Below are 20,430 nucleotides of genomic sequence, written 5' to 3'. Positions count from 1 at the left end.
TAATAAAAGTGTTCTGAAGTGCACAGACATAGAACACATTTCGTAAAGAAATGCCCTTACTCCAGGAGGGACAGCATCCCCTCATTGTTATTCCCTAGCCAGGAGGCCCTTAGAAAAATTACTTGCCTATGTGTAACAGAGTACACCCTTTGTTCTCGCAGGATCACATGCTCACTTACTAAGAGGGAGCTTCATGAAGAAAGGCAGCCACATGGCTCTAGCCATAGGCTGGTAATGAAGGAAAGAAAGGGTAGGCAAGCTTCCAACTTTTAGGATAAAAAGAAGGGCAGAAAAATCCCAGCATAACTTCCCTTTTATATCTGCAAATAAATTGGAAACCAAAGACTAGAATATAAGACTGTTAAGTATTTGTTAAGATTCTAGAAACCATGTAACATCTCCTGTATTTTTGTTGTCCCTTTGTGGTTCAGTACACCAGCATAGAGTCAGTTTCATTAAAACCTTTAAGACAAAAAGGGTTTGCATGCTTTTCCTTGGCCAAAATAAGAAAAAAAAAAAAAAAAAAAAAAAAAAAAAAAAAAAAAAGAATGAGTGGCAAGCAATGTGAGAGGCCTAGGAAGATGGCATCTCTCTGCACAGAGAGGCTGGGGTTAGAAGCGCTTCTAGGCAGGAAAAGAAATGCTTGAAGAGCCGGGTGAGCCTGAGAGGGGGTGGTGAGGCTTAATGGAGACCACCCCACTCAGAGTACAGTACAGGTTGTAACCCACCCATTTTTTTCCTCTGAGACTCATCCAAATCTAAGCCCTCCAGAGTAACCAACACTGATGAAGTTGCATTGAAGGAACAAAGATAAGAGAGCAGGACCCTCTCCAGTGAGCCTTCGGTCACAGAATCATCAGTCATCATGGCAAACATCTCTCTTACCATTAAGATATCCATTTACCGTGGAAGAAGACAAGAAGAGAGACATTCCCAGGAGTGCAAAAAGCCAAGCATGGATTTCTCCTGTGAATTTCCTGTGGTCTGTTATATGTAGTAATTAATTTCGATTTTCTTTTTTTCTTTTTTTTTTTTTGAGACGGAGTCTCGCTCTGTCACCCAGGCTGGAGTGCAGTGGTGTGATCTTGGCTCACTGCAAGCTCTGCCTCCTGGGTTCACGCCATTCTCCTGCCTCACCCTCCCGAGTAGGTGGGACTACAGGTGCCTGCAACCACGCCCAGCTAATTTTTTTTGTATTTTTAATAGAGACGGGGTTTCACCGTGTTAGCCAGGATGGTCTCGACCTCCTGACCTCGTGATCCGCCTGCCTCAGCCTTCCAAAGTGCTGGGATTACAGGTGTGAGCCACCGCACCCGGCCTAATTTCCATTTTCTTATACATTTTCCTATATGACAGAGGTTAATAGGTATTAACAGAGACGTAATATCATAATTAATGTTAGAAATGTCAATAAGTCCTTAAAATGAAGACTATATGTTATACAACTTGTTTATAGGAGATGAGGTATAGAAAGTTACTGATTAAAGTACCATTGTTTTTTATCAGGAACTTGCTGTTTGGATGTGTTCTTTATCAATTCTGCATAGGTCTGTGGAAAACTGATAGAAGTACGATTAGCAACTGGATTGGATAATTACAAGCAACCTGCAAAATTTTTTTTTTAAGAGTACGATGTGCTTCCTGTTTTTATTTTAAAATTCCCCAATTTAATCAGGTTCTTTATTTTATTTTATTATTATTATACTTTAAGTTTTAGGGTACATGTGCACAATGTGCAGGTTTCTTACATATGTATACATGTGCCATGTTGGTGTGCTGCACCCATTAACTCGTCATTTAGCATTAGGTATATCTCCCAATGCTATCCCTCCCTGCTCCCCACAACCCACAACAGTCCCTGGTGTGTGATGTTCCCCTTCCTGTGTCCATGTGTTCTGATTGTTCAATTCCCACCTATGAGTGAGAACATGTGGTGTTTGGTTTTTTGTCCTTGCGATAGTTTGCTGAGAATGATGGTTTCCAGCTTCATCCATGTCCCTACAAAGGACATGACTCATCCTTTTTTATGGCTGCATAGTATTCCATGGTGTATATGTGCCACATTTTCTTAATCCAGTCTATCATTGTTGGACATTTGGGTTGGTTCCAAGTCTTTGCTATTGTGAGTAGTGCCACAATAAACATGTGTGCATGTGTCTTTATAGCAGCATGATTTATAATCCTTTGGGTATATACCCAGTAATGGGATGGCTGGGTCAAATGGTATTTCTGGTTCTAGATCCCTGAGGAATCACCACACCGACTTCCACAATGGTTGAACTAGTTTACAGTCCCACCAACAGTGTAAAAGTGTTCCTATTTCTCCACATCCTCTCCAGCACCTGTTTTTTCCTGACTTTGTAATGATCGCCATTCTAACTGGTGTGCGATGGTGTATCATTGTGGTTTTGATTTGCATTTCTCTGATGGCCAGTAATGATGAGCATTTTTTCATGTGTGTTTTGGCTGCATAAATGTCTTCTTTTGAGAAGTGTCTGTTCATGTCCTTCGCCCACTTTTTGATGGGATTGTTTGTTTTTTTCTTGTAAATTTGTTTGAGTTCATTGTAGACTCTGGATATTAGCCCTTTGTCAAATGAGTAGGTTGCAAAAATTTTCTCCCATTCTGTAGGGTGCCTGTTCACTCTGATGGTAGTTTCTTTTGCTGTGCAGAAGCTCTTTAGTTTAATTAGATCCCATTTGTCAATTTTGGCTTTTGTTGCCATTGCTTTTGGTGTTTTAGACACGAAGTCCTTGGCCATGCCTATGTCCTGAATGGTATTGCCTAGGTTTTCTTCTAGGGTTCTTATGGTTATAGGTCTAACATTTAAGTCTTTAATCCATCTTGAATTAATGTTTGTATAAGGTGTAAGGAAGGGATCCAGTTTCAGCTTTCTACATATGGCTAGCCAGTTTTCCCAGCACCATTTATTAAATAGGTAATCCTTTCCCCATTTCTTGTTTTTGTCAGGTTTGTCAAAGATCAGATGGTTGTAGATATGCGGCATTATTTCTGAGGGCTCTGTTCTGTTCCATTGGTCTATATCTCTGTTTTGGTACCAGTACGATGCTGTTTTGGTTACTGTAGCCTTGTAGTATAGTTTGAAGTCAGGTAGCGTGATGCCTCCAGCTTTGTTCTGTTGGCTTAAGATTGACTTGGCAATGAGGGCTCTTTTTTGGTTCCATATGAACTTTAAAGTAGTTTTTTCCAATTCTGTGAAGAAAGTCTGTGGTAGCTTGATGGGGATGGCCTTGAATCTATAAATTACCTTGGGCAGTATGGCCATTTTCATGATATTGATTCTTCCTATCCATGAGCATGGAATGTTCTTGCATTTGGTTGTGCCCTCTTTTGTTTCATTGAGCAGTGGTTTGTAGTTCTCCTTGAAGAGGTCCTTCACATCCCTTGTAAGTTGAATTCCTAGATATTTTATTCTCTTTGAAGTAATTGTGAATGGGAGTTCACTCATGATTTGGCTCTCTGTTTGTCTGTCTTTGGTGTATAGGAATGCTTGTGATTTTTGCACATTGATTTTGTATCCTGAGACTTTGCTGAAGTTCTTTATCAGCTTAAGAAGATTTGAGGCTGAGATGATGGGGTTTTCTAGATATACAATCATGTCATCTGCAAACAGGGACAATTTGACTTCCTCTTTTCCTAATTGAATACCCTTTATTTCCTTCTCCTGCCTGATTGCCCTGGCCAGAACTTCCAACACTATGTTGAATAGGAGTGGTGAGAGAGGGCATCCCTGTCTCGTGCCAGTTTTCAAAGGGAATGCTTCCAGTTTTTGCCCATTCAGTATGATATTGGCTGTGGGTTTGTCATAGATAGCTCTTACTATTTTGAGATACTTCCCATCAGTACCTAATTTATAGAGAGATTTTAGCATGAAGCATTGTTGAATTTTGTCAAAGGCCTTTTCTGCATCTATTGAGATAATCATGTGGTTTTTTCTTTGGTTCTGTTTATATGATGGCTTACGTTTATTGATTTGTGTATGTTGAACCAGCCTTGCATCGCAGAGATGAAGTCCACGTGATCGTGGTGTATAAGCTTTTTGATATGCTGCTGGATTCGGTTTGCCAGTATTTTATTGAGGATTTTTGCATCAATGTTCATCAGGGATATTGGTCTAAAATTCTCTTTTTGTTGTATCTCTGCCAGGCTTTGGTATTAGGATAATGCTGGCCTCATAAAATGAGTTAGGGAGGATTCCCTCTTTTTCTATTGATTGGAATGGTTTCAGAAGGAATGGTACCAGCTCCCCTTATACCTCTGGTAGAATTTGGCTGTGAATCCATCTGGTCCTGGACCTTTTTTTGGCTGGTAAGCTATTAATTATTGCCTCAATTTGAGAGCCTGTTATTGGTCTATGCAGAGATTCAACTTCTTCCTGGTTTAGTCTTGGGTGGGTGTATGTGTCGAGGAATTTATCCATTTCTTCTAGATTTTCTAGTTTTTTTGCATAGAGGTGTTTATAGTATTCTCTGATGGTAGTTTGTATTTCTGTGGAATCGGTGGTCATATCCCCTTTGTCGTTTTTTATTGCATCTATTTGATTCTTCTCTCTTTTCTTCTTTATTAGTCTTTCTAGCAGTCTATCAATTTTGTTGATCTTTTCAAAAACCAGCTCCTGGATTCCTTGATTTTTTTGAAGGGTTTTTTGTGTCTCTGTCTCCTTAAGTTCTGCTCTGATCTTAGTTATTTCTTGCCTTCTGCTAGCTTTTGAATGTGTTTGCTCTTGCTTCTCTAGTTCTTTTAATTGTGATGTTAGGGTATCAATTTTAGATCTTTCCTGCTTTCTCTTGTGGGTATTTAGTGCTATAAATTTCCCTCTTCACACTGCTTTAAATGTGTCCCAGAGATTCTGGCATGTTGTGTCTTTGTTCTCATTGGCTTCAAAAAACATCTTTATTTCTGCCTTCATTTCGTTATGTACCCAGTAGTCATTCAGGAGCAGGTTGTTTGGTTTCCATGTAGTTGAGCGGTTTTGAGTGAATTTCTTAATCCTGAGTTCTAGTTTGATTGCACTGTGATCTGACAGTGTTTGTTATAATTTGTGTTCTTTTACATTTGCTGAGGAGTGCTTTACTTCCAACCATGTGGTCAATTTTGGAATAGGTGTGGTGTGGTGCTGAGAAGAATGTATATTCTGTTGATTTGGGGTGGAGAGTTCTGTAGATGTCTATTAGGTCCGCTTGGTGCAGAGCTGAGTTCAATTCCTGGATATCCTTGTTAACTTTCTGTCTCGTTGATCTGTCTAATGTTGACAGTGGGGTTTAAAGTCTCCCATTATTATTGAGTGGGAGTCAAAGTCTCTTTGTAGGCCACTAAGGACTTGCTTTATGAATCTGGGTGCTCCTGTATTGGATGCATATATATTTAGGATAGCTCTTCTTGTTGAATTGATCCCTTTACCATTAAGTAGTGGCCTTCTTTGTCTCTTTTGATCTTTGTTGGTTTAAAGTCTGTTTTACCCGAGACTAGGATTGCAACCCCTGCCTTTTTTTGTTTTCCATTTGCTTGGTAGATCTTCCTCCATCCCTTTATTTTGAGCCTATGTGTGTCTCTGCATGTGAGATGGGTTTCTTGAATACAGCACACTGATGGGTCTTGACTCTTTATCCAATTTGCCAGTCTGTGTCTTTTAATTGGAGCATTTAGCCCATTTACATTTAAAGTTAATATTGTTATGTGTGAATTTGATCCTGTCATTATGATGCTAGCTGGTTATTTTGCCCGTTAGTTGATGCAGTTTCTTCCTAGCCTGGATGGTCTTTGCAATTTGGCATGTTTTTGCAGTGGCTGGTACCAGTTGTTCCTTTCCATATTTAGTGCTTCCTTCAGGAGGTCTTTTAGGGCAGGCCTGGTGGTGACAAAATCTGTCAACATTTGCTTGTCTGTAAAGGATTTTATTTGTCCCTCACTTATGAAGCTTAGTTTGGCTGGATATGAAATTCTGGGTTGAAAATTCTTTTCTTTAAGAATGTTGAATATTGGCCCCTACTCTCTTCTGGCTTGTAGAGTTTCTGCTGAGAGATCAGCTATTAGTCTGATGGGCTTCCCTTTGTGGGTAACCCGACCTTTCTCTCTGGCTGCCCTTAACATTTTTTCCTTCATTTCAACTTTGGTGAATCTGACAGTTATGTGTCTTGGCGTTGCTCTTCTCGAGGAGTATCTTTGTGGTGTTCTCTGTATTTCCTGAATTTGAATGTTGGCCTGCCTTGCTAGATTGGGGAAGTTCTCCTGGATAATACCCTGCAGAGTGTTTTCCACCTTGGTTCCATTCTCCCCATGACTTTCAGGTACACCAATCAGACGTAGATTTGGTCTTTTCACATAGTCCCATATTTTTTGGAGGCTTTGTTCATTTCTTTTTATTCTTTTTTCTCTAAACTTCTCTTCTCACTTCATTTCATTCATTTCGTCTTCCATCACTGATACCCTTTCTTCCAGTTGATCGCATCAGCTACTGAGGCTTGTGAATTCATCACGTAGTTCTCATGCCGTGGTTTTCAGCTACATCAGGTCCTTTAAGGACTTCTCTGCATTGGTTATTCTAGTTAGCCATTTGTCTAATTTTTTTTCAAGGTTTTTAACTTCTTTGCCATGGGTTCGAACTTCCTCCTTTAGCTCAGAGTAGTTTGATCATCTGAAGCCTTCTTCTCTCAACTCGTCATTGATCATTTTAAGCCTTCTTCTCTCAACTTGTCAAAGTCGTTCTCCATTCAGCTTTGTTCCATTGTTGATGAGGAACTGTGTTCCTTTGGAGGAGGAGAGGCATTCTGATTTTTAGAGTTTCCGGTTTTTCTGCTTTGTATTTTCCCCATCTTTGTGGTTTTATCTACTTTGGTGTTTGATGATGGTGACGTGGAGATGGGTTTTTGTTGTGGATGTCCTTTCTGTTTGTTAGTTTTCCTTCTAACAGTCAGGACCCTCAGCTGCAGATGTGTTGGAGTTTGCTGGAGGTCCACTCCAGACCCTGTTTGCCTGGGTATCAGCAGCAGTGGCTGTAGAACAGTGGATATTGGTAAACTGCAAATGCTGCTGCCTGATCGTTCCTCTGGAAGTTTTGTCTCAGAGGAGTACCCTGCCATGTGAGGTGTCAGTCCGCCCCTACTGGAGGGTGCCTCCCAGTTAGGCTACTCGGGGTTCAGGGACCCACTTGAGGAGGCAGTCTGCCCATTCTCAGATCTCATGCTGCGTGCTGGGAGAACCACTACTCTCTTCAAAGCTGTCAGACAGGGACATTTAAGTCTGCAGAGGTTACTGCTGTCTTTTATTTGTCTGTGCCCTGCTCCCAGAGGTGGAGTCTATAGAAGCAGGCAGGCCTCCTTGAGCTGTGGTGGGCTCCACCCAGTTCGAGCTTCCTGGCCGCTTTGTTTACCTACTCAAGCCTTGGCAATGATGGGCGCCCCTCCCCCAGCCTCACTTCCGCCTTGCAGTTTGATCTCAGACTGTTGTGCTAGCAATGAGCAAGGCTCCATGGGCATAGGACCCTCTGAGCCATGTGCGGGATATAATCTCCTGGTGTGCCGTTTGTTAAGCCCATTGGAAAAGTGCAGTATTAGGGTGGGAGTGACCCGATTTTCCAGGTGCCATCTGTCACCCCTTTCTTTGACTAGGAAAGGGAATTCCTTGACCCCTTGTGCTTCCCGGGTGAGGCAATGCCTCGCCATGCTTCAGCTCATGCACGGTGCGCTGCACCCACTGTCCGGCACTCCCCAGTGAGATGAACCCGGTACCTCAGTTGGAAATGCAGAAATTACCTGTCTTCTGCGTCACTCACGCTGGGAGCTGTAGACTAGAGCTATTCCTATTCGGCCATCTTGCAACCTGTAAAATTTTATCTGCCAAAATATACCAAAACCATTCTGATGTGTTTTCATTTCTCCACTTTATCCTTTTCTCTCCAGGCAGCTTCATCAGCCTTGAGCAGTCTGGGCCACGTGTACACAGCCATTGGAGACTACCCCAATGCACTGGCCAGTCACAAACAGTGTGTTCTTCTTGCCAAGCAATCCAAAGATGAACTTTCTGAAGCCCGAGAACTTGGCAACATGGGAGCTGTGTATATTGCCATGGGTGACTTTGAGAATGCTGTGCAGTGCCATGAGCAGCATCTGAAGATAGCCAAGGACCTGGGGAACAAGCGAGAAGAGGCCCGGGCCTATAGCAACCTGGGCAGTGCCTATCACTACCGGAGGAACTTTGACAAGGCCATGTCTTACCATAACTATGTCCTGGAGCTGGCACAGGAGTTGATGGAGAAGGCTATTGAGATGCGGGCCTATGCTGGACTAGGCCATGCTGCCAGGTGCATGCAGGATTTGGAGAGAGCTAAACAATACCATGAGCAGCAGCTGGGCATTGCTGAGGATCTCAAGGACCGGGCTGCAGAGGGGCGAGCATCCTCCAATCTAGGTAAGAACAGGGTTGCCTGTAAGAGCCCAGGTCAAAGTCATGAGCTGGAAATAGCTGGAGTAGATCACTATCTTTTATAGGAATCTGTGTGTTTATATTTAAAAGAATATCCTTATTGTGGGTGCTCTTTTCTTTTCCTTTTCTTTTTGAGACAGGGTCTTCATCTGTCACTGAGGATGGAGTACACAGGCCAAGGATGGTGTGGCACAACCACACCTCACTGCAGTGATCTTCCCACCTCAGCCTCCTGAGTAGCTGGGACGACAGGCACACGCCAGTACACCTGGCTATTTTTAAAATTTTTTTGTAGAGCCAGGCGTCTTCTTATGTTGCCCAGGCTGGTCTCGAACTCCTGGGCTCAAGCAATCCTCCCACCTCGGCTTTCCAAAGTGCTACAATTACGGCATAAGCCACCGTACCTGGCCTCTTTCTTTAGATATATTTCCTTGGATCCTGCCTTCTCTAAATCACACAATTCTTCCTGTCATCATAGTGCTGTAAGGATTAGAATTCTGAGATACTGGAAAAACAAAACATCCCAACCTTTTAATGTACAGAGAGAGAAGAGCAACTAGATTTATCTAATTAGAGAGAAGAGGCATGAAATGATGATATAGGCTATGTTTGGTTTAAATTAAAGAGAAGCTGCTAAGCAGTCATCAATAGATGAGAACATGAAAGGATTTTTGCTTACAGGGATTTCTTTACTTGGTGAATTAACCCCACAGGAAATGCATTTTTTCCTCAAAATTATGTGTATTCAAAAAATAATATTAATAGTTTTAATGTAAATGCAAAATTATTTTTGTGAAAGATCTATTTAAAGATGATAGATTTACATTCACTGTTTTGATAGTACTTGGTTACAATTAAAACATTTATAATTTGGGGGAATTTATATGTAGCGGTAAGAGACAAGTAATTGGTAACTGGCAGTTTTTTAGAAGATATTATCTTATCCCTGTATTCAAACAGATGTGGGTACATAATGAATGGAAGGTGTGTTTGGAAGTATGAGCTAAACTTATCCCTGTGCCTGGAACCACATGGTTTGTTCTTTGCCTATAGGGATTCAGGACGGGGAGAGGACAAAGAGAAGTTGACCTTATTGTTATGCTTATCAGATATGAGTAGCAGCAGAATGTAAAACTTAGCCACCTTCCCTCTCTCCTTCCCTCCCTCCCTCCCTCCTTCCTTCCCTTCATCCCTTCCTCCCTTCCTTCCTTCCTCTTTCTTCCTTTCTTCTTAACTTTCTTCCTTCCCCTCCCTCCCTCCTTCCCTCCTTCCCTCCCTCCCTTCCTCCCTTCCTCCATTCCTCTCTTCCTTCCTCCTTTCCTTTCCTGTCCTGTCCTGTCCTGTCCTCTTTCCTTTCCTCTTTCCCCTCCTCTCCTCTCCTTTCCTTCCTTTTCTTTCTTTGTTGAGACAGGGTCTCCATCTGTTACCTTGGCTGGAGTATAGTGCTGCAATCATGGCTCACTGCAGCCTCAAACTCCTGGGCAAAAGTGATCCTCCCACCTCAGCCTCCCGAGTAGCTAGAACCATAGATGCAGTGCATGCCACCCCGACCAGCTAATTTCTTTCTTTCTTTGTAGAGTCATGGTCTCACTATGTTGCCCAAGCTGGTCTGAAACTCTTGGGCTCAAGCAACCTGCCCATGGTGGGCATCAGCCACCATGCCCAGCTAATTTTCATTTGTTGTTTTGTTGTTGCAGTGAGGCCTTGTTATGTTCCTCAGGCTAGTCTCGAACTCCTGGCCTCAAACGATCCTCCCTCCTTGGCCTCCAGTGTGTTGGGATGACAGGCATGAGCCACTGCACTTGGTGATTCTTTGTTTTTTATATTACAAGCATTTACAGATACAAAATTTTCTCTAAACACTGCTTGACCTGCATCCCATAATTTTTTATGTATTATGTTCACTTTTATTGGGTTTTTAAAATCTTCTGAGTTGATTTGTGATTTCTCTTCGACTCATGAGGTGTTTAATATAAAAATATTTGGGTTTTTTCCCTGACAGAAAATCAGCAGTGATCTCTTCATGGCTGAGTTAGAAGATTTTTGACATTTCTAAATTTCCCTAATCAGTATCAGTAGTTGACATGCTCTGCTAATTTTTCTGTGAAATTCTCTTCTCTCTAGGTTTCTGTGAAACACCACTGTCCTGATTTTCTTCGTGGCTGCTCCTTCTGTATCTTCTGCATTGGCTTTTGATGCTCCCTTCAAAAAACAAACAATTTTTAAAAGTTACAAAAGTGGCACTTAGTTTTGTAAAAAATTCTTAATATATAAAAATATATAAAATAGAAAAAGGAGGCTCACCCCCTCACATTAATATCTTCCCTTGTCCCACTCCTCAGAGTCAACTACTGTTAATAATTTGGTTATAATCTTTCCAGACCTTTTTACTATATACATAAACACATGTCAGTGTAATCATATATGTATATATATACATGTGTGTATAAATTGTGTTCCCTTTTCAAATCTTGGATTGTAACATACATACTTTTCTGAAGCTGCCTTTTTTACTCTGCCTCCTCTCCTAGGCTTCCCTGTATCTCATTATTCAGATATCCTACATTATTTTAATGGCTCCTTACCATTGTATTGCCACTTGTTAAATGTGGGAATTGTCATATTTTGTTCCTTGATTCTTTTCTGTTATTTCTTTGTATATGTCCTTTTGTCATTTTTACCCCCAACCTTTTTAAAAAAATTTCTGTGGGTACATAGTAGGTATATATATTTGTGGGGTACATGAGATATTTTGATACAGGCATGCAATGTGAAATAATCATATCATGGAGAATGGGGTATCCATCCCACAGGCATTTATTCTTTGTGTTACAAACAATCCAATTACACTTTTTAGTTATTTTCAAATGTACAATTAAGTTTCCATTGACTATAGTTATCCAGTTGTGCTATCAAATAGTAGGTCTTCTTCATCCTTTCTATCTTTTGATACCCATTAGCCATTCCCACGTCTCCCTGCAGTGCCCCCACTACCCTTCCCAGCCTCTGGTAACCATCCTTCTATTATTTATGTCCATGACTTCAATTGTTTTGATTTTTAGATCCCACAAATAAGTGAGAACATGCAATGTTTGTCTGACTGTGCTTGGCTTATTTCACTTGACATAATGACCATCAATATTGTTGCAGATGACAGGATCTCATTCTTTTTCTATGGCTGAATAGTACTCCATTGTGTATATGTACCACATTTTCTTTATCTGTTCATCTGTTGATGGACACTTACATTGCTTCCAAAGCTTAGCTATTGTGAACAATGCTGCAAAAAATAGAAGTACAGATATCTCTTCGACATACTGATTTCCTTTCTTGTGGGTATATATCCAGCAATGGGATTGCTGAATCATATGGTAGCTCTATTTTTTTTTTTTTTTTTTTTTTGAGACAGAGTCTCACTTTGTCACCCAGGCTGGAATGCAGTGGCGTGATCTCAGCTCACTGCAACCTCTGCCTCCTGGGTTCCAGCGATTTTCCTGCCTTAGCCTCCCGGGTAGCTGGGACTACAGGCTCACGCCACCACGCCCAGCTAATTTTTGTAGTTTTTTAGTAGAGATGGGGTTTCAGCATATTGCCCAGGCTGGTATCGAACTCCTGACCTTGTGATCCGCCTGCCTCGGCCTCCCAGAGTGCTGGGATTACAGGCATGAGCCACCACACCCGGCCGGTAGCTCTATTTTTAGTTTTTTTTGATTAACCTCCAAACTGTTCTCCATAGTGGTTGTACTAATTTACACTCCCACCAACAGTGTGCTAGGGTTCCCTTTTCTCCACATCCTTGCCAGCGTTTGTTATTGCCTGTCCTTTGGATATAAGCCACTTTAGCTGGAGTGAGATGATATCTCATTGTAGTTTTGGTTTGCATTTCTGTGGTGATCAGATCTTATGCCTGTTTGCCATTTATGTGTCTTCTTTTGAGAAATGTCTATTCAAATCTTTTGCCCATTTTTAAATCAGATTATTAGATTTTTTTCCTGTAGATTGTTTGAGTGCCTTATATATTCTGGTTATTAATCCCTTGTCATATGGGTAATTCGCAAATATTTTCTCCCATTCTGTGGGTTGTCTCTTCACTTTGTTGACGGTATCCTTTGCTGTTCAAAAGCTTTTTAACTTGATATGATCCCACTTGTCCATTTTTGCTTTTGTTGCCTGTGCTCATGGGGTATTCCTCAAGAAATTTTTGCCCAGACCAATATCCTGGAGATTTTCTCCAATGTTTTCTTATAGTACTTTCATAGTTTGAAGTCATAGATTTAAAGTCTTTAATCAATTTTGATGTGATTTTTAGATACGGCAAGGGATAGGGGTCTAGTTTCATTCTTCTGCATATGGATATCCAGTTTTCCCAGCACCATTTATTGAAGAGACTGTCTTTTCTCAGTGTATGTTCTTGGCACCTTTGTCAAAAATGAGTTCACTGTTGGTGTGTGGATTTGTTTCTGGGTTCTCTATTCTGTTCCATTGGTCTATGTGTCTGTTTTTATACCATTACATGCTGCTTTGGTTACTATAGCTCTGTAGCGTAATTTGAAATCAGGTAATGATTCAAATTATTCCAGTTTTCTTATTTTTCCTTAGGATAGCTTTGGCTATTCTGGGTCTTTTGTGGTTTCATGTAAATTTTAGGATTGTTTTTTCTATTTCCTTGAAGAATGTCATTGGTGTTTTGATATGGATTGCATTGAATCTATAGATTGCTTTGGGTAGTATAGACATTTTAAAAACATTGATTCTTCCAATCCATGAATGTGGAAGATTTTTCCAGTTCTTGGTGTCCTCCTCAGTTTCTTTCATGAGTGTTTTATAGTTTTCATTATAGAGGTATTTCACTTCTTTGGTTAATTCCTAGGCATTTAATTTTATGTATGGCTATTGTAAATGAGATTACTTTCTTATTTCTTTTTTAGATTATTAACTGTTGGCATATAGAAATGCTGCTGATTTTTGTATGTTGATTTTGTATCCTGCAACTTTGTGGACTTTATCAGTTCTAGTGGTTTTTTTTTGATGGAGTCTCTAGATTTTTCCAAGTATAATATCATGTCATCTGCAAACAAGGATGATTTGATTTCTTCCATTTTAGTTTGGATGTCCTAAATTTCTTTCTCTTGTCTGACTGCTGTAGCTAGGACCTCCAGTACTATGTTGAATAACAGTGGTAAAAGTGGGCATCCTTGTCGTGTTCCAGATACTAGAGGAAAGGCTTTCAGATTTTCCTCATTTAAGTGTGATACTAGCTGTGGGTCTCTTGTATATGGCTTTTATTATGTTGAGGTATATTCCTTCTATATCCCGTTTTTTTGAGCGTTTTTATGAAGAGATGTTGAACTTTATCAAATGCTTTTTCAGCATCAATTGAAATGGCCTTCATTCTGTTGATATGATGTATCACATTGATTGATTTGTATTTATTGAACCATCCTTGCATCTCTATGATAAATCCCACTAGGTCATGATGAATAATCTTTCTAATATATTGTTGAATTTGGTTTGCTAGTATTTTGTTGAGGATTTTGGTATAAATATTCATCAGGGATATCGGCCTGTAGTTTGATGTGTCTTTGGTTTTCGTATCAGGGTAATACTGGCCTCATAGAATGAATTTGGAAGTATTCTCTTCTCTGTTTCTTGGAAGAGTTTGAGTAGGATTGGTATTAGTTCCTCTTTAAATGTTAGAATTCATCAATGAAGCCATCAGGTCCTGGACTTTTCTTTACTGGGAAACTTTATTACAGCTTTAATCTCATTACTTGTTGTCAGTCTGTTCAGGTTTTGGATTTCTTCATGGTTCAATCTTGGCAGGTTGTATGTGTCTAGGAATTTGTCCATTTCATCTAGATTTTCCAACTTAATTGGTGTATAGTTGCTCATAGTAGCCACTAATGGTCCTTTGGATTTCTGCAGTATCAATTATCAGTTGCAATGTCTCATTTTTCATTTCTGATTTTATTAATTTGTATCTGCTCTCTTTTTTTCTTAGTATGGCTAAAGGTTTGTCAATTTTGTTTAACTTTTCAAACAACCAACTTTTATTTCATTTATCTTTTGTATTTTCTTAATTTCAAATTAATTTTATTTCTGCTCTGATCTTAATTTTTTTCCTCTACTAATTTTGGGTTTGGTTTGCTCTTGCTTTCTAGTCCTTTAAGATGCATCATTAGATTGTTTATTTGAAGTTTTTCTTCCTTTTTGAGGTAGGCACTTATAGCTATAAATTTAATACTGCTTTTGCTGCATCCCATAGGTTTTATACCCCCAACCTTTGACAACTGCTCCAGTACACAGTGTTTCCAACTCTATATTCACCAGCTCTGACTTCTTTCCTGCCTGAGCATCACTTTCACATTTCCAACTGCCTAGTAGATATTCCATCTCGTTTTGATGTTGATCTGTTGAAGTTAGTGAGCCCACACGTGGAACATCCTTTTTTCTAGGTTAACTCCTAGCTTTCTTAATTCCCTTGACAGCCCCACTCCTCTTGCCATCTGCCTTAGTTTCTTATTCCTGTATAACCAATTACCATAAACTTAGTGGTTTAAAACAACACAAATTTATTGTCTTACAGCTCTGGAGGTCAGGAGTCTAAAATCAGCTTCGCTGGGCTAAAGTCAAGATATTGACAGTGCTAGTTCCTTTTTCAGAGTCCAGAGGAGAATATATTTCTTTGCCCCTGTCAGCTGCCATCTTCCTCCTTCAGGATACATCACTCCAGTCTCTGCTTTTGTCATCACATCACCTTCTCTTCTGACCCTGACTTGCGTTTCTCCAATAAAGACTGTTGTGATTACATCAGGCCCACCTGGATGGTCTAGGAAAATTTCCCTTTCTCAAGATTCTTAATTTGCAAAGTCCCTTTTGCCATGTAAGGTAACATTCACAGGTTCTGGAGATTAGGACATAGACACATTGCAGGGGATGTCATTATTCAGCCTGCCATACCATCCTGACTTAGAACTCTGAAGTCATCATTTGATTTATTTTCTTGTTTTTCAGTTGACTCCCAACCTAACAGTTGCCAAATACATTTTCTCATGAAGATTATTTTTTTATTATTGCACCATGCTAGCTGCCCAGTCTGTTGCATCAACCTACTAGTTGAGTTTTCCTTATCACCATTCCCTTCTTCCCATGTCTCTTCCATCCCACACATCAGTACTAGATTGATCTTCCTAAAGCTGTACTCAAGTCATTCATTGCCACGTATTGTATGCCACATTATAGGTAGAGTCCTCACCCTAAATGAAGGCTGTCGTGATTACAGACATGTCTGATTTTCCATTTTTAAATTCCACTACTTCTCTGTATATACCCTTTACCTAAAACTGAGGTGTTCCGTTTTCACTAATCTCACCACATTGGCCATGTTTTCCTGCTTCAATACATTTCCTTAAGCTTTCTTCCACATATAATTCCTGTGTTCCTGTCTTGTCTAAACTTCACCTATCTTTTTAGGATTATCCCAAATACCATTCATTACTTGAAGCCTCTCTTAGTAACAATATAACTTCTTTAGTCTGAGCCCTAATAACACTTTTAAAATTATCTTCTTATTCTATTTATATTTGAACATAAATTATAGGTAGTTGTATACTTGTATACTTACCTCTGCTGAATTGAAGTTCATTGGAACTATGAACTATGTTCTACTCTGTGGTTTCCATATCAATGAGTGTAACTCCTTACACAAAAATATTTGTATGGTTAGATTGAATGAGTTAAAGCTTATATCACGATGTTGTGCCACAGTGATTGGAATAATTGGAAGATGGTCATGCCTTTGGAAAGAAATAGAAAAGCTAAGAGGGGCAACTAGTTAGGGAAAGCACATGATTTGTTTGATTCTGTATACTCCTGGTATGTATTTCTTTCACTTAATGGAATGTAAGCAAATAGAACTGGAAACAAATGTTAAGATAACATCATCCTAATAACATCTATGAGATACATAGAAAAGCCAGCCAGGGAGACTGAATCAGGCTCACAGAGGGTCGGGGGAATCCAGGGAGAGCTCAGGGAGAAGAGAACTTCCACGATGTAGATGATGTAACATTTATATCAAAGAAGCCAAGGAAAATGAGATTTGAGTCACTAAGAAGGTTTTTGGACAATAGAAGCTTCCTGTGCACATGCAAAGGTGAAGTAGGTTGAACTTGTAGAGAAGGAGAAAAAGAAAGAAGATAGAGATGACAGGAAGTCTTTGTTCTTTGGTGGTCAGCATGTACTAATATTTATTATTCACCTTTTATTTGTTTTATAATAAAATAATTAAAAATGATTTAAAGTCTTTAGATTTCTTAGGAACAATAAAGTGTAGCCTAGCTATTTTCTATGTCTGTCCTCCTTGTGAAAATAATATTAATATAAATTTTGGCTTAGAAAATGGCCATCTTCTGGGCGTGGTGGCTCACGCCTGTAATCCCAGCACTTTGGGAGGCCGAGGCAGGCGGATCACAAGGTCAGGAGGTCGAGACCATCCTGGCTAACACAGTGAAACCCTGTCTCTACTAAAAATACAAAAAAAAAAATTAGCTGGGCGTGGCGGCGGGCGCCTGTAGTCCCAGCTACGCAGAGGCTGAGGCAGGAGAATGGCATGAACCTGGGAGGCAAAGCTTGCAGTGTGCCGAGATCGCGCCACTGCACTCCAGCCTGGGCGACAGAGTGAGACTCTGTCTCAAAAAAAAAAAAAGAAAAGAAAAGAAAAGAAAAAAAAATGGCCATCTTTTCTTTTATGTTCAAAACAACTGTAGTTGCATAACAATGATTCTATAGCCTCTGGTTTTTTGGTGGCCTTCTTTCTCATTCTAATTTAGGCAGTTTGGAGTCAAACCTCAGATGTGCTGCAGAGTAGGTTACTAGACTGAAGGCTCAGTTAAAGTCCTCTCACACTGAAAACCATGAATCTTATTTACTGGGAAACCAGGCAGAATTATCTCTCATCTCACTTTAGGATGAACTGCAATTAGGAAAGTCAGTAGGGAGACAATGAGAATCATGACTCAGTTTCTCCTCTCTCTTTCTCTCTCTGATGAAGGTGACTTAGTATACACCTGCAGTAGATAGAAAGGTGAGTACATTTCAGGAGCCACTTCCCACACACATCAGTTTCAGGCCTGATCGCCTCTAGTATTGGGTCAAATATGAGAGGTAGAAGGTGCTTCCCACCAAGGCCTGAGGTCAGATACCTAATAATTCATCTATGGAAAACAATCAGTTTAAAAACAACTGTCTCTTTTTAGTCAGAAAAACATTTTATATCTAGAAAGTAACTTATTTGGAAAGAAAAGGGAAACAAGACTAGTGTTAGTTCATTTGTTCACCTGTTCATTCATTCTTTTGATCAACAAATATTTGTCGAACATTAGTTATGTGGTAGATACTGTGCTATCTTTTAATGAATAAAATCGACATATTAATATCTCCTACCCCCATAGAGCTTATGGTTTTTCATTCAACAAGTGATTATTGAAACCTACTCAGTGTCACATGTTTATATTCATTTTCATATTTAATTCTTCTCAAAACCTATGAGGTTGAGAATACTAATTGATTTTACGTATGAGAAAAATCAAGGTCCAAGTAAGTTTAAAAAAAAAAACACAAAAAACCAAGGTTTTTTGTGTGTTTTTTTTAAATTCTTTGAGTTTCTGGATACCCAAAGCATAAAAGCTCATTAAGATCTCATAAAATGATGCTTAGCCTCTTTTTCTCCTATTTTCAAACCATCCTGGGAGTCATGTGTTGGAGTAAAAGTTTGGTAGCAATTGTGGTGGTTATGTATTATTCCTCTTATTTACAGTGCAGCAAAATGATAGTCACCAGAAATGGTGACTCTCAGCTGTTCTAAGTCAAGGGTTTAAGAAATATTACTTAAATTACTTTTATAAAATCATATTTGAACATTAAAATCTGGTAATCTGAATCAGAAAATTCTGGACTCCCAAGGTCAGGTGGAATAATGTTACATATTATCTATATAATACACATCCATATCGTACCTTAGCTATATTTTATTCCTAAATAGAGTTTATGAATGAAATCATTACTGTGAACACACACGAAACCTAGTATCCTAAATAAATAAAAATTTAAAAAAAATTACTTTTGTAGGAGAAAAATTTTTCTATAATATAGCAATAACTCTCTTTAATGTTTTTTACATTTTAATTGTTATACATTGGATTATCTTGCTATGGAAATCTATGGAAACCTGATGATATTTTATGGAATCTTTCTATGGAAAGAGGCCTAGCTTTATAGGTAAAATGTTTCTAATTATAGGTAGTCAGTACACTAACCAGATGTTTTCCTTTGGAGATTCTCAGAATGATATATGGGGTCATATTCTAAATAACCTCTTAATATGTCAAAAGGTCTGTGAGACCTCACATAGAAGTGTATCCATGATATTTGTGTTTTATAGTACTTATTTGTTCTCGCAGTAGCCCTAAGAGGTAAACCATTATTATTCTATTTTAGTGATGACGATTCAGAGATTTGTGACTCACCTGAGATTATAAAGTATGAGGGAGAGCCAGGATAAGACTTCAGTTCTTGGATTCCAAGTCCACAGATCTTTCCACAAGAGAACATGCCCCATTGTGGATCTGAGTGGGAGCCATGCTAGGATTACCTGGGCTAGGGCTAAAGGCCAAAGACGCTCCTTCTCCCTTCTTCCATCCACAAGAAGATGAAAAAGGAAGCACCACTAGAAGAGTTATGGGCCACCCTGAAGCAGTGGTCCCTGTTCATGCCCAGGGAGAAGACAGCAAGCATTCCTAGAGAAGTATATGCACCACCAGGAGGGAGCGGCCCTTTCTCCTCTTTTCCTAGAGAAGCTATTGTGTATTGATTACTTGCACTGAGCTAGGCACTTTGCAAACATTATTTCATTTAATTCTCATTACAAAGCTATGTGGTTGGCATAAAAGTAAAGGTACTGGCCCAAATTCATACAGTTTATAAGCAGTAGAGGCAGGATCCAAATTCAGATCTTCATGTTGTCTTTTGCTACAGCCTGCGGGCCCCCTCTGAGCCCCACACATTTATTGACCAGTTAGTTCTTCTACTTGAGAGGCATAGACAAGACTACACAAATTGTCAAAGTCTAATAATGCCCTTGATATAGGAAGCCAAACTGCACACCTCAGCTTTTCATCTAAAGCAGCTCCTATTAAGGGCCATGAAAAGGGAAAATATAAATGTAAAAAATTGAGATGTCACAGGCCCTGAAACAGATTTTTCTAGACATCTAAAAGAAAGGAACAAGAATGTCCTATCCCCATGTAAAAGGAGAAAAGAGAAATGGAGAGCATCAACCAAAGCAGGAGATTTTTCTGACCAAGCACCAGAGGCCTTGCAGAAAATGATTCACACCCTCATTAAGGTTATGACATGCGCATCCTGTGCTGTGCCCCACACCTATCGGTGCCTAATACATATTAATAATATTTATTCTCTCCTTCAGGTCAAGATTTGTCACCCAGCTTGTCTAGACATTGCTATTTAAAAGGAGCTGTGATTTGCTTACAGATACTGTGCATCTGTAAACATGTGAGCAGAGGAAGACGGGGCAGTAAATTTTGGTCAGAGCTGCACTTTGGACTGTTGCAAGAGAGGCTGCAAAACTGTTGCTGGAATAATGAAGTAGCTGCTCGCTGCCAGGTCCCATGGTTGTGTCTCCAGCAGGCAGAGTCTAGCAGTAAATTAGCTTATGTTTCAGCTTGGCAGTTGGCACTTGGTTCATTTGTAGATGCTAATTGTAATCTGATGTTATCAGCAGCAGGTAATTGAAATGGGCTTGATGAATTACTTAATTTCTTTTAATAGCTGAGTCTTCAAGAACTGAATAAAGAAGATAAGGTGATCAGGAGGAAAACACAACAGCTCTATCTTTCTAATTAGTGCTTGGAGGTTTTTTCTTCTTTACACAAATGATTATGAACATATGAGGCTGAATGGGTTTATGAG

The 20,430-nt window shown here is 39.6% G+C and overlaps 1 protein-coding gene across 4 annotated transcripts in view; it reads left to right on the top strand.

Moving 5' to 3' along the window:
- Positions 1–20,430, top strand: part of TTC28 (tetratricopeptide repeat domain 28) — a 704,109-nt gene that overhangs the window by 504,605 nt on the left and 179,074 nt on the right. For all 4 annotated transcript variants that reach the window (XM_034949042.3, XM_034949043.4, XM_057301024.2 and 1 more), the window contains one exon: positions 7,920–8,427. In XM_034949042.3, coding sequence (XP_034804933.2) covers positions 7,920–8,427 — 508 coding nt within the window. The remainder of the gene's footprint in view (positions 1–7,919; positions 8,428–20,430) is intronic.

Source organism: Pan paniscus, chromosome 23 (genome assembly GCF_029289425.2).
Source record: "Pan paniscus chromosome 23, NHGRI_mPanPan1-v2.0_pri, whole genome shotgun sequence".
Lineage (NCBI taxonomy): Eukaryota > Metazoa > Chordata > Mammalia > Primates > Hominidae > Pan > Pan paniscus.
Note: the sequence above shows the minus strand (reverse complement) of the source record. Positions and strands in the feature narration are given on the sequence as shown.